The sequence below is a fragment of the Gopherus flavomarginatus genome, chromosome 23, assembly GCF_025201925.1.
Source record: "Gopherus flavomarginatus isolate rGopFla2 chromosome 23, rGopFla2.mat.asm, whole genome shotgun sequence".
NCBI classification, from domain to species: Eukaryota; Metazoa; Chordata; order Testudines; family Testudinidae; genus Gopherus; species Gopherus flavomarginatus.
In genome coordinates, this window is record NC_066639.1 from 10786559 (window position 1) to 10799156 (window position 12598).

The 12598-nt window shown below is 49.0% G+C and overlaps 1 protein-coding gene and 1 pseudogene across 21 annotated transcripts in view; both read left to right on the forward strand.

The window, feature by feature from the left end:
- The window catches only part of LOC127039376 (zinc finger protein OZF-like), a 231323-nt gene that overhangs the window by 216432 nt on the left and 2293 nt on the right, over nt 1-12598 (forward strand). For 11 of the 21 annotated variants that reach the window (XM_050932990.1, XM_050932988.1, XM_050932985.1 and 8 more), the window contains 3 exons: nt 6238-6364; nt 10270-10386; nt 10756-12273. In XM_050932990.1, coding sequence (XP_050788947.1) covers nt 6238-6364; nt 10270-10386; nt 10756-12131 — 1620 coding nt within the window. In that variant the 3' untranslated portion in view covers nt 12132-12273. Of the gene's footprint in view, nt 1-6237; nt 6365-7762; nt 7827-10269; nt 10387-10755; nt 12274-12598 lie in introns of those variants that run through there. The other 10 variants (XM_050932986.1, XM_050932997.1, XM_050933000.1 and 7 more) reach the window with 5 other exon arrangements.
- Nucleotides 1-12598, forward strand: part of LOC127039430 (zinc finger protein 3-like) — a 68079-nt pseudogene that overhangs the window by 35137 nt on the left and 20344 nt on the right.

Sequence of the window (12598 nt, forward strand, 5' to 3'; positions counted from 1 at the left end):
ATGCAAAACGGCTGGAGCTCACCACTGATGGGATCTGCTAGAGGTGGTGGGAGGCAGAAATATCTTGGGTGGAGAAAGAGAGGGGAAAGGATGTGACTCATAGGTCAGAAGGGACCAATATGATCATATAGTCTGACCTCCTGCACAAGGCAGGCCACAGAACCCCACCCATCCAATTTTATAACAACCCCTAACCCAGGACAAACCTGCTGAGAATTGTGTACTCCAGCGTGTGTGATGGGTTGTCACCCCAGGGTGCAGTCTGGGGGGCTTCTGGGAACCGCTGTGCTCTCTAACCCTCAAGCTGGGCTGGCCCTTCTCACACTGCTTTGCTAGAGATTCAGCCAGCCTTTCCAGGGCCTGTTATCACTCAACTCGACAGCAGGTGGCGCCATGCAGCCAAGTAAGCTACCTGAGTGCTTTACCTAAGCCACTCAAGGAGAGAGAGAGAAGACAACAGCCAATTTCCCAGCGATAAGTGTTAGCAAACAGATCAAAGCAGATTACTTAGCAAATAACCAAAAGCTCAAACCAAGCCTAACATGCTAGATGGATAGAATTTGAATTAGCAGTTTCTCACCCTGACTGATGATACAAGCAGTCCACCAAGTTTCCATACACAAGCTAGAAATCCCTTTGCACTGGGACGAATACTTCCTCCAGTTTAATTTTTGTTCCTCAGGTGTTTCCAGGAGTTCTCTTGTGCAGGGAATGAGGCCTTGAGATGATGTCACACCCCACCTTATGTAGCTTTTCCATATGACAGGAACCCTTTGTTCTAAACTCAGTTCCCAGTCCAGTTTGTGGAAAAATACAGGTACCAAAATGAAGTTGATTGTCATGTGGTCTGGTCATATGCCCTAGCATGCCCTGCTGAGTCACAGTAGCCATGACTCCTATGCTGTCTGAAACGTTTACAGGAGGGCTAAGCTCTTCCACAGTCCATTGTCTTTGTTGATGAGCCATGAACACTGTCTGGCTTCGTCATTGTTGTACCTGAAAGGCTCCTTGTGGCTGTTAACCCAGTGTAAGCACATTTGAAAGACAGATACAGAGTCAATATCCATAACTTCAGCTACAAACATGATCCGTGCACACAGGTAGGATAATCATATTCAGTAAATCATAACTTTTCCAGTGACCACCACACATGACTCATTTTGTACAAAATGAGTCATGTCCTAATCATATTATTATCCTGCCACTATGTTGAATATAGGCTGTAGTGTCAGATAGGTTCTAATTTCAAGGCACAGGCTTTGGGAATGAAACTTCCCCTCTTTGTGGAACAGGAAATAACCCTCCAGCCAGGGCTGGGACAACTTCCCAGACTCCCAGTGCTGAAACCTGAACTTCCTGACACTTTCGTTAGTTACCCCCACCCCCAGTCTTTGTGGCAACTGCAAACTTTATCGGTGATGATTTTATATTCTCTTCCAGGTCATTGATAAGAATGTTAAATAGCACAGGGCCAAGATCCAATCCTTGCGGGAACCGCTAGAAAGAAATCCACTCGACCATGGTTCCCTATTTAAAATCCCAGTTTTTAATCTATTTAATGTATGCCATGTGTATTTTGTATCTTTCTAGTCAAAATATTGTGCTGAACCAACTCATGTGCCTACATATATTACATCAGGGACTATTAGCTGCAAGTAAACTTTTGATCTCATCCAATAAGGATATCTAGTTAGTTTGATAGGATCTCTTGTGTCTAAACCTTTTTAATGGGTACTAATTATATTACTCTCCTTTCTTTCTTAATGAAATCCAGTATCGGCTGCTCCAATCTCTTGCCCAGTATCGATTTCAGACTGACACACTTGTAATTAGCTGCGTCATCTCTTTTATACTTTTTAAATATTGGCACAGCATTAGCTTTATTCCAGCCTTCTGGAATTTCCCACGTGTTCCAAGTCCTAATTAAAATCAACATTTAACAGTCCACCATGCTCCTCCAGCAGGTCTTTCAAAACTCTAGTTATCTTTACCATTGTTAGGATTAATTTTGTCCTTTTAAAAACTTCCTTCTTATTTCATTGGTTGATCATTGATTTCTGATAGCTTCCCTTGCCAACTTTCTACAATTCTGACCTTCTAACTTCTATTCTTTACTATTGAGTTCCCCTTTCTTCCATATATTTTATTTGGAGAGTGTTGGGATTCCAACCAGGGAGCTACCAGCAGGCTCCAGAGACAGCCCCATCTCCTATATTAAGCTCTGACTAGTAGCCTATGTGATAAATGTGATGACCCTGCTTCCATCTGTCAGACGTGACTCTAGCCAGCCAGAGAAACAGAGGTTTATTTGATGACAGGAACAGGGTCTAAAACAGAGCTTGTAGATACAGCGAACCGGACCCCTTGGCTGGGTCCATTCTGGGGGGCAGTGAGCCAGACTCCCAGCTCTGTCTTCCACCCCTTGACCCCAGCCAGCTCCAGACTAACAACCCCTCCCAGCCCCTCCTCTCTGCCAGCCCCTTTCCCGGGCCAGGAGGTCACCTGATTCCTTTGTCTCCAACACCTTCAGCTGATACCTTTGCAGAGGAGGGGCCCAGGCCATTAGTTGCTAGGAGACAGAGTGTCAGGCATTTAGGTGCACTGGCCCTTTGCTCTGCCAGATACTTAAGAACTGCCATGGGGACACTGAGGCACCAACACAGTACTCACAGAAACCATTAAGAACTTTCCCAGTTCGTCACATCTCTCCCCCCTTCGAGACCGAACTGAGCGAGGTCACTCCAGCCAGTGACCTGGGAAGTTCGAACCCACCAAGGTTCCCATGGATGCCCCAGCATTTCTCCCATCTTTTGGTGTGAGTTACACCAGGACAGTCCAGTTTCACGCCCTCCCTTAGGTTGGGTGTGCTTGATGGCACTTGCAGGACCGCATGTGGGAAGGTTTATGCAGCCCATACCCTTTGCCACCCCAGTACTCCTGGGTTTAAGCTGGGATTGGGTCTTTTCCCAGCCCTTTGGTTTGTGATTTGGGCTCCCTTGGTTAAGAGCCCCCATTCTGGGCTTTGCCAGCTCTGGGCTTGGGCAGCCGCTTCCCACTTTGTGGCCCAGACACAACACCTTTGCCGTCCCCCCTTGCACTTTTCAGCTTTTACTGTTAGTCCCACCTCCTTGAGGCAGCCCAGCCCCCTCTTCACCTGGGACACCTGTTCCTTCCAGGTCTAGCTAAAGATGTACGTTATTAGTGTCTGCCAGGGCCAAGTTCTTCATTCCTTTTAGCTTGTCTAGAGTCTTCCCAGGCCTAGGCATGGGGTCGGCATAGACACTGTGATGGCTTTAAGCTTCTGATAGCCCCATAAAACCAGATCATTCTGTCTCGCTTGGGGATCAGCCCCACGGGTGAGGCCCACGGGCTGTAAAACGGCTGGATCCCATCTAAAGCCAGCATGTCCCTGACCTCTCTCTCCAGGTTCTGGGCTGCTTTCCCAGTGACTTTGAACGGGGAACACCTGATGGGGAGATTGTCTCCCACCTCAGGGAAGAGATCCCCCCGGAGGTCTTCCCCCTTTTTTATCCAATCCTCCCTCTTCAGGTTCAGGGGTCCCATCACTCTCCTCCCATCCAGCAGCTCGAAAGGGAAGAACCCTGTGGATTCCTGGGGCACCACCAGCTGTCTCCCGATTCCCCCCAGTTTCTACTTCCCCTTGGGGAACCCATTTCTGGTACAGGAATCCCTTCTCCTGCAGGACTCTGTCCCTGCAGCCTTCCCCAAGGGGGTTTGCAGCGCTGTGCCCAGCAAGTTTTTTCAGCTTCTCCAAGGAGAGATCCTTCTGCAGCTCGGTCTTGGATTTAACAGCTGGGGCAGGGAGTGGGACCTGCTCCCTCTCACTGGCTGGACCTGGGGTCACAGCCCCCCTGAGCCCTGTCCCTGGTAGCTCCCTCCCTGCTGTGTAATTACTTCCCAGCAGCACGTCTGGACCAGGCAACCTGTTTGGCAGCTGACCTGCCCTGCCCAGGTGTCCCCCCACTCAGATGCGATCTCAGCTCCCCCCGTGCTCAGCGCTGCCCTTGCTGTCCCAGTGGGGGCAGGCAGGGAGCTCTCTGCTCTGGTCACAGCATCAGAGCCAGCGTGAGCCCCCTCTCCGGTGTGCAGGGGGCGGGGAGCATCTCTCCCTCCCACTCAGCCCCAGGGGCTGGTTATAGGTAGGCAGGTATTCTGAGCCCAGCAGCTCCTCCCCCTGCCAGCCAGGTCCATTTGCATTTTCACTGACCATTTTCGTCCTAGCCAATTGGTTTCCTGGATTTGAATTCAAACCCTCGGCCGTTACAGGAGCGGGGCCTGGATCCTGTCCCATGGAAGACAGTCACCCCCCAACAGGGCCTCCAAGCCGATATCCTGGAGAACCCCAACTACCAGCCAGCCCAACCCCTTCTGGGTCTGCTCAGGGATCTGGGCCATAGGCAGGGCGAGGGGCTTCACCCCAGGGATCTTTACCCAGGTCCCACAGTCCCTTAGCATCTGGGGCTGCACCACCACAGTTCTCTTTGTTCCAGGGTTTTGCCCCTGCAGGCGTGTTTTTCCACTGACCCCTGGGCAGCCCCCTATGTCTCTCTGCTTCACCATTACCAGTCCATGCTGCTGCTGCTTTTTCTGCAGCTTTTTTTGGGGCTCTTGCTCTCTTTCACGGTCCTTTCGCTCTCTTGGACTCTGCTTCCATCCCATCCATCTTCAATTTTCTGATGGGGAACCTAATCGTGAAGACCCTCGTCTGATTGGGGACCAGACTCCCGGGGATGCCTGACTGATGCTCCAGCTGCTCTCAGATTCTCTCGTAGCCCCATCTGGGCCAGGAATCTGCTCCTCAGAGCGGTCCTTTTTCTCCAACTGCACGATTAACTGTACCTTGGTGAATTTCCCCATGCGTAACCCTTTCTTTGTGCACAGGATCACAAGGTCCTTCTTAAGGAGATGGTGATAGGCCATCACTTCACCGTTCCCAAGTGGCTCAGGACTCAGAGGCCTGTGTGCTCTTGGCTCCCCCATGGTTTCCGGGAAGAACCCCTGGTGTGCCAGCCCTTCTCGTGATTACCACCTCTTTGCCAGGGTTGAGCTGCAGACTCCTCCGCCCCTGGGACTGCTCCTGCAATCCCCAGGGGAACCCTGCTACTGCAAAATCCTTCTCTCTCCCAGGGTTGAGTGGCAAGCTCCTCCGCCCCTGAGACTGCTCGCTGCAGTCCTCAGGGGGACCCCGTTATTCGAACAGTCCTTCTCGCTGGTCACACACTCCCAGAGGTTAACTGCCTCCTGAAACCATCCCCTCTCTGAGCCTTCAGCACGCCTGGTCCTCATTATCCCTCCTTTGTTTTACTGCTCCCCAGTCACTTACTGCAAGTAGCGCCATTCACGGGGTGCAGTACATCCCACCTCTGCCACCAGTTGTCACGGAGTCCCCGGGCGATGCTCTGGAACTGCTCCTCACCAAGCCAGTCAGGACTTTGGGGAGCCTCCTCTCCCTTGGAGCAGACTTGTTCAGGGCAAGAAGCTCACACAGCTTCACCTCCTGGGTCTCTCCTTGGAGCATTCAGCATTCTCTGCCCCTCCGTGTGCTTCCCACAGCGAGTCCACCCCAGCGGGCTCCTGGGGAAGCCACCGGGTTCTGGACCCCCACTTTGCAGTCAGAAGTGACTCTCAGCCAGCCAGTAAAACAGAGGTTTATTTGATGACAGGAACAGGGTCTAAAACAGAGCTTGTAGATACAGCGAACCAGACCCCTTGGCTGGGTCCATTCTGGGGGGCAGTGAGCCAGAGCCCCAGGTCTGCCCTCCACCCTTGACCCCAGTCAGCTCCAGACTAACAACCCCTCCCAGCCCCTCCTCTCTGTCCAGCCCGTTTCCCGGGCCAGGAGGTCACCTGATTCCTTTGTCTCCAATACCTTCAGCCGGCACCTTTGCAGAGAAGGGGCCCAGGCCATCAGTTGCTAGGAGACAGAGTGTCAGGCATTTAGGTGCACTGGCCCTTTGCTCTGCCAGATACTTAAGAACTGCCATGGGGACACTGAGGCACCAACACAGTACTCAGAGAAACCATTAAGAACTTTCCCGGTTCGTCACAGGAGACACAAATGTTCTGTCTTCCTCCTGGCTGCTCTAGGCAAGGTGGGGTGGGACTCTGTGAACATGTGCCTCCTGGAGCTTCTATTTCCCTGGTGCTGCTGTTCCGTGAATAGTGGGGTTGTGAGTGGGGCAGCAGGTCCTGAGTGTTGGACTCTTTCTTTTTCAGGATCCGGTGACTTTCGAGGAGGTGGCTGTGTATTTCACTAGGGAGGAATGGGCTCTTCTGGACCCTGTTCAGAGAGCCCTCTACAGGGAAGTCATGCAGGAGAACTATGAGACGGTGACCTCGCTGGGTAAGGAGTCCTGTCCCCTGGGTTATTAGAAGCTGTGGGGTCTCTAAAGAACCTGAGCAGTAATAACTTTATACCTTTATTCATCATCCAAGTTTTGACAAGTTTCTTTGTCCCCCTTTTTTTCCTTATCTCCCATACACTAGCAGGCAGCAGGGAGGGAGGAGGTAATGAGAGTCGAGGAGGGAACACAAGAAGCTCCCAAGGCGCCAGGAGGTGGTGCCGGCTGCGAGTAATGGGAAGAAGCAGGGGAGTGTGGAGGAAGGGCACCCAGGAAGTGGGCTGGGTGGGTCATTGGGAGGGAGGAGAGGTTTGGGGATCTAGAGCTGTGGGGGATCCCAGACCTTTAACCCTGAATCCCTACCCAAACCTCAGGTAAATCCTAGACTTCAGCATAACCACTCTCGCAAAGCCTCAACTTAATATAAGGCCCTGAACTGTAGCAAGCTTAGGCTACGTTTACTAAATAGTATCACTAAATCGACCACGGCTAGATCGATCTCAGCGTCAGTCCCGGCTGTAGTGTCGACCTGCCCTTAATAGCCCATTTCTTTATGCTCACCTCTTTGCCTCCACGAATGTTCCAAGCTAATAAGCAATACTCTGATCATGACATCTTACCTCTAGCAAGTATAAAATTGCCCAGAAGATGTGACACTAGCTCATAGATCTTGACCCTGCCCTGATTTTACGAAGAGTGAGAGTTTGGAGAGAGTCTTATCCCCCCTCTCCCCATCTACAGCAGCCACAAGCTGTCTTCCCTCTAGGCTCCTTGGATCTTTGAGCCTGTCCCTCCTGAGGTTGCGTAGCCCAGTTCTTGTTTCTTACTTTCTCCTTTTCCAGAAGAATTAGAGGCTGTTGCTCCTGAATGTTTAGCGTTTAATTGCCCAGCCTTCTCCTCACACTGCGGGAGTTTAATTCTTCCTCCCATTTCACCTGAGTCACTAGATTTCCTAATTCCCAAAATGTGCTTTTGCAATGTCACAGGTCGGGGTACCTAAGCCTTTGACCTGCCTCCATGGTCTGCTCAAGGAATGGCCCCTCAGGTATCAGACCTCTAGCCAGCCCCCTCTATGGATAGGGACCCACATGCCTCTCCTTTTTGACCAGTGTGTGGGGATTGCAGCTTGTCCTCCACTGTTTTTGCTGGACTAACGTCCAGTTCCTGTGCCTTGCTTTCTCTCCAGGGGCTGTGAACAGTGTGTCTGAGATAGAGGTGGGACTTTGGGTGATACTTGCATGATGCCAATACACACCTCAGTTTCCTGCTGTGTTTGCTATTGCTATGATTATAAAGAGCAGGAGACGTGAGGTGTTTTGTTACGTAGCTGTCATGGGGTAATATGAATGGGTCATTTAGGACTCGCTGGGAGTAACCTACATCAATCTAATACCCAACAGAGACAAGAGAATGACTGTCACCCAGGGCTTCCCAGAGGATTCAGGAGACCTGAGGTCTTCGGTGGTGTGTCCCTCTTATCCGCTCTGACACCGCAGAGCATTTTCTCGTGTCCCCTTACCAGCTGGAAGGAGGTTACTAGTGGAGTTCCTCAAGGATCAGTTTTGGGACCAATCTTATTTAACCCTTTTATTACTGACCGTGGCACAAAAAGTGGGAATGTGCTAATAAAGTTTGCGGATGACACGAAGCTGGGGGGTATTGCTAACACGGAGAAGGACCAGGATATCATACAGGAAGATCTGGATGACCTTGTAAACTGGAGTAATAGTAATAGGATGAAATTTAATAGTGAAAAGTGCAAGGTCATGCACTTAGGGATTAATAATAAGAAGATTAGATATACATTGGGGACGCATCAGTTGGAAGCAAGAGAGGAGGAGAAGGACCTTGGGGTATTGGTAGATCACAGGATGACTATGAGCCTCCAATGTGATATGGCCGTTAAAAAAGCTAATGCGGTTTTAGGATGCATCAGGTGAGGTATTTCTAGCAAAGATAAGAAGGTGTTAGTACCGTTATATAAGGCACTGGTGAGACCCCACCTGGAATACTGTGTGCAGTTCTGGTCTCCCATGTTTAAGAAGGATGAATTCAAACTGGAACAGGTTCAGAGACGGGCTACTAGAATGATCCGAGGAATGGAAAACCTGTCATATGAAAGGAGACTCAAAGAGCTTGGCTTGTTTAGTCTAGCCAAAAGAAGGCTGAGGGGGATATGATTGCTCTTTATAAATATATCAGAGGGATTAACATTAGGGAGGGAGAGGAATTATTTAAGCTTAGTACCAATGTAGACACAAGAACAAATGGGTATAAACTGGACACTAGGAAGTTTAGACTTGAAATTAGACGAAGGTTTCTAACCATTAGAGGAGTGAAGTTCTGGAACAGCCTTCCAAGGGGAGTAGTGGGGGCAAAAGACATATCTGGCTTTAAGATTAAGCTTGATAAGTTTATGGAAGGGATGGTATGATGGGATAGCCTAATTTTGGCAATCAATCTTTGATTATCAGCAGATAAGTATGCCCAGTGGTCGATGATGGGATGTTGGATGGGATTGGATCTGAGTTACTGCAGAGAATTCTTTCCTGAGTGCTGGCTGATGAGTCTTGCCCACATGCTCAGGGTTTAGCTGATCGCCATATTTGGGGTCGGGAAGGAATTTTCCTCTGGGGCAGATTGGTAGAGGCCCTGGAGGTTTTTCGCCTTCCTCTGCAGCGTGAGGCATGGGTCACTTGCTGGTGGATTCTCTGCAGCTTGAGGTCTTCAAACACAATTTGAAGACTTCAATAACTCAGGCATAGGTTAGGGGTTTGTTATAGAAGTGGATGGATAGGGTTCTGTGGCCTGCTTTGTGCAGGGGGTTGGACTAGATGATCACATTGGTCCCTTCTGACCCTAGAATCTATGAATCTATGAGCTCTGATGCTGCAGAGCATTTGCCCTGTTTCCACGTTCCACGTTCCTGTTCCCCTCCTGTTTGACTCAGTTTATATAGTAATATTCTCAGCTATACCTTTGCTTAACCAATCATTGTACTGAAATTTAATTAACCAGTCCTAACACATTGAAACATAATTCTCTAACCAACTGTATCCCACTACCTAATTAACTTACACCTAGCAAAATTAATTATACAGCAGACAAAAACAATTAGAGAATCAGACTGATTAACATTGTAAAGCGGTGGCCATAAAGATAAAAGAATACAAAAATGAGAGTTTCACAACCACAAGCATTGAGTAGTGATTTCTTGCCAAACCAGTCTGCTATCAAACTAAGTTTTCTTTAACCATGTTAAGATCTGTTTCTTTATCTGGTAGTGCTGGGCACTGTCAGGACAGGATCATCTTCCTAACAGCCCAATAGCACCTTATTTCAGTGTGACTGGTTTGGGATGTGAGGATGTGACCCCTTTGCTTCCAGCTTATGGCTGCCCCTGCTGCTTAGCCAAAGGCCTTAGCCTAAGGACAAGGCCTCAGACTGTCACGGTAAGAGAAGGCCCTTACAAATACAGACAGTGATTTTGATTCTTTGTTTTCATACTCCTGTAAGTAGCTAAGTGATAAAAATACCCCTAAGTTCTTATACTATAGGCTTTACAGGCAGGCCTGAATATCTCTATTCTAACAGTGGGTTCTGTCTCTTATCCCATTCTGTGCCTGTCTTGTGTATTTAGATTGTAAATTCTTCAGGGCATGGGCCATCTACTATTCTGTGTTTGTACTTGTCCTAGCACAATGGGGACCCACTGTTAGTTGCTCCTTAGCACTAATGTAATGAATATGATTTATAATCATAATAACTCTACTGCCTCTTTGAGCCAAGGAAGCTAGCCTTGGAATGTTACTGCTTAACAATGAGCTGGGGGTTAAAACCATGGACTATTCTTTGTGACAAGTATCCCACAAATTCTACTGACCTCCCTGGTTTTCTTTGCCTGCAGTAGGGTTTCCAGTTTCCAAACCTGATATGATCTCCCAGGTGGAACGAGGGGAAGAGCCGTGGGTCCCAGACCTCCAGGGCTCTGAGAAAGAAGTGCTTCCAAGAGCTGCTTGCACAGGTGAGGACTTGGTTAAACCAACTCAACAACTGTGTGGGAATGCAGGAAACATTTGGGATGCCCTACAAAGACCCTGTGAGCTCTCCCAGTTCAGGATTGTTCCCTGAAGATGTGGAATCATTATGGCAGATGTCACTCATGGCTTCCCTCCTATTCTGACTGACAGCTGGCAGCAGGTCGCTCCGCGATCTCACTTTCCTCTGAGTGTTCTCGTGAGATGCAGACCAAAACTGATCCCTTCCTCTCTCCTCTGGGGAAGGTTTTGGGGAAAATCAGCTCCTGATAGGTTTGATCTCTCCCACACATATTTTGGATTGTTCATCCCTTTTTCCATTCCTCTCTCTGAGATTTTCTTTCTTTCCGGTGTAGGTAGTGACCTGTGTCTGGATTCTCTCTGTCTCCCATCAGGTGATGGGATGGTGAGTGAGAATGAGGAGGAGAAACCCCATCAGGAAGATGCTGAGCGAAGAGAAGCACATGGAATGTTATCAGGAAGATCCAAAGAGAATGTTTCCAGGAGTTGTGCACTCCCAGAAAAAACAGAAGCCTGTGAGACTCAGGGGAGGCCAGAGGGAAACTTGAGTAGCCTCTCAGACCTTATAACAAGTGGCAGAATCAACTTGGAAGAGACACGCTACAGGTGCCATGAGTGTGGGAAAAGCTTCAATTGGAGCTCTACCCTTGTCAGACATCACAGAATCCACACAGGAGAGACGCCTTATATGTGCACTGAGTGTGGGAAAAGCTTCAGTCAGTGCTCACACCTTATCCGACATCAGAGAATCCACACGGGAGAGACACCGTACACGTGCTCTGAGTGTGGGAAAAGCTTCAGTCAGAGCTCAGACCTTATCACGCATCAGAGAATACACACGGGAGAGAAGCCTTACACATGTGCTGAGTGTGGAAAAAACTTTAGTTGGCGCTCAGACCTTATCAAACATCAGAGAATCCACACGGGAGAGAAGCCCTACACATGCTCAGAGTGCGAGAAAAGCTTCAGTCGGAGCTCACATCTTATCACACATCAGAGAATCCACACAGGAGAGAAGCCCTACACATGTGCTGAGTGTGGAAAAAACTTTAGTTGGCGCTCAGACCTTATCACACATCAGAGAATCCACACGGGAGAGACGCCCTACACATGCTCAGAGTGCAGGAAAAGCTTCAGTCGGAGCTCACATCTTATCACACATCAGAGAATCCACACAGGAGAGACGCCCTACACATGCTCAGAGTGTGGAAAAAACTTTAGTTGGCGCTCAGCCCTTATCACACATCAGAGAATCCACACAGGAGAGAAGCCCTACTCATGCTCAGAGTGCGGGAAAAGCTTCAGTCAGAGCTCACTCCTTATCAGACATCAGAGAATCCACACGGGAGAGACGCCCTACACATGCTCAGAGTGCGGGAAAAGCTTCAGTCAGAGCTCACATCTTATCAGACATCAGAGAATCCACACAGGAGAGACGCCTTACACGTGCACTGAGTGTGGAAAAAGCTTTAGTCAGCGCTCAGACCTTATCAAACATCAGAGAATCCACACGGGAGAGACGCCCTACACATGCTCAGAGTGTGGGAAAAGCTTCAGTCGGAGCTCACATCTTATCACACATCAGAGAATCCACACAAGGGAGATGCCCTACACATGCTCTGAGTGCGGGCAAAGCTTCAATCAGCGCTCAAGGCTCATTAGACATCAGAAAATGCACAGAAGAGAGAATTGTAATAAATCCCTTGCCTAGTGTAGGCAAAAACGAATTTTTTTTTTAAAAATCACATTAGCTAATTCCCACATAGTGATTTTTGCATCGTCTTCACCGTGGTGTCCCAGCTCCACCAGATAAGATGCCGCCTTCTGCCTTTTGCAGCTCAGCCTTCTTTGGGGTCAGTCCTATGATCTTTTCTATCAACTCCTTTCTTTTTGAGTCATAAGAGTGTGTATCCCTCCAGCCAGGAATGTTCATGAGTTCCAAGTTGGGAGAGAGGTTTGATCCCAACAAGCTGCACTGAGGCAAAAACTACCTGTGCCTTCCATCCACTAGGCATGTACATGGCGTTAGCTGCTCAAGTTAGTGATCTTGGTGTAAAAAGTTGTAGTGCAGATGCAGCCCAGGTGCAGTGGTTGGCATTAGCTTTCCCCTTGACCTGACCTAAACTCCATCACTTTTCCTAGTCTAAACTAACCCTGAGCATCATGGTTATCCTGTTC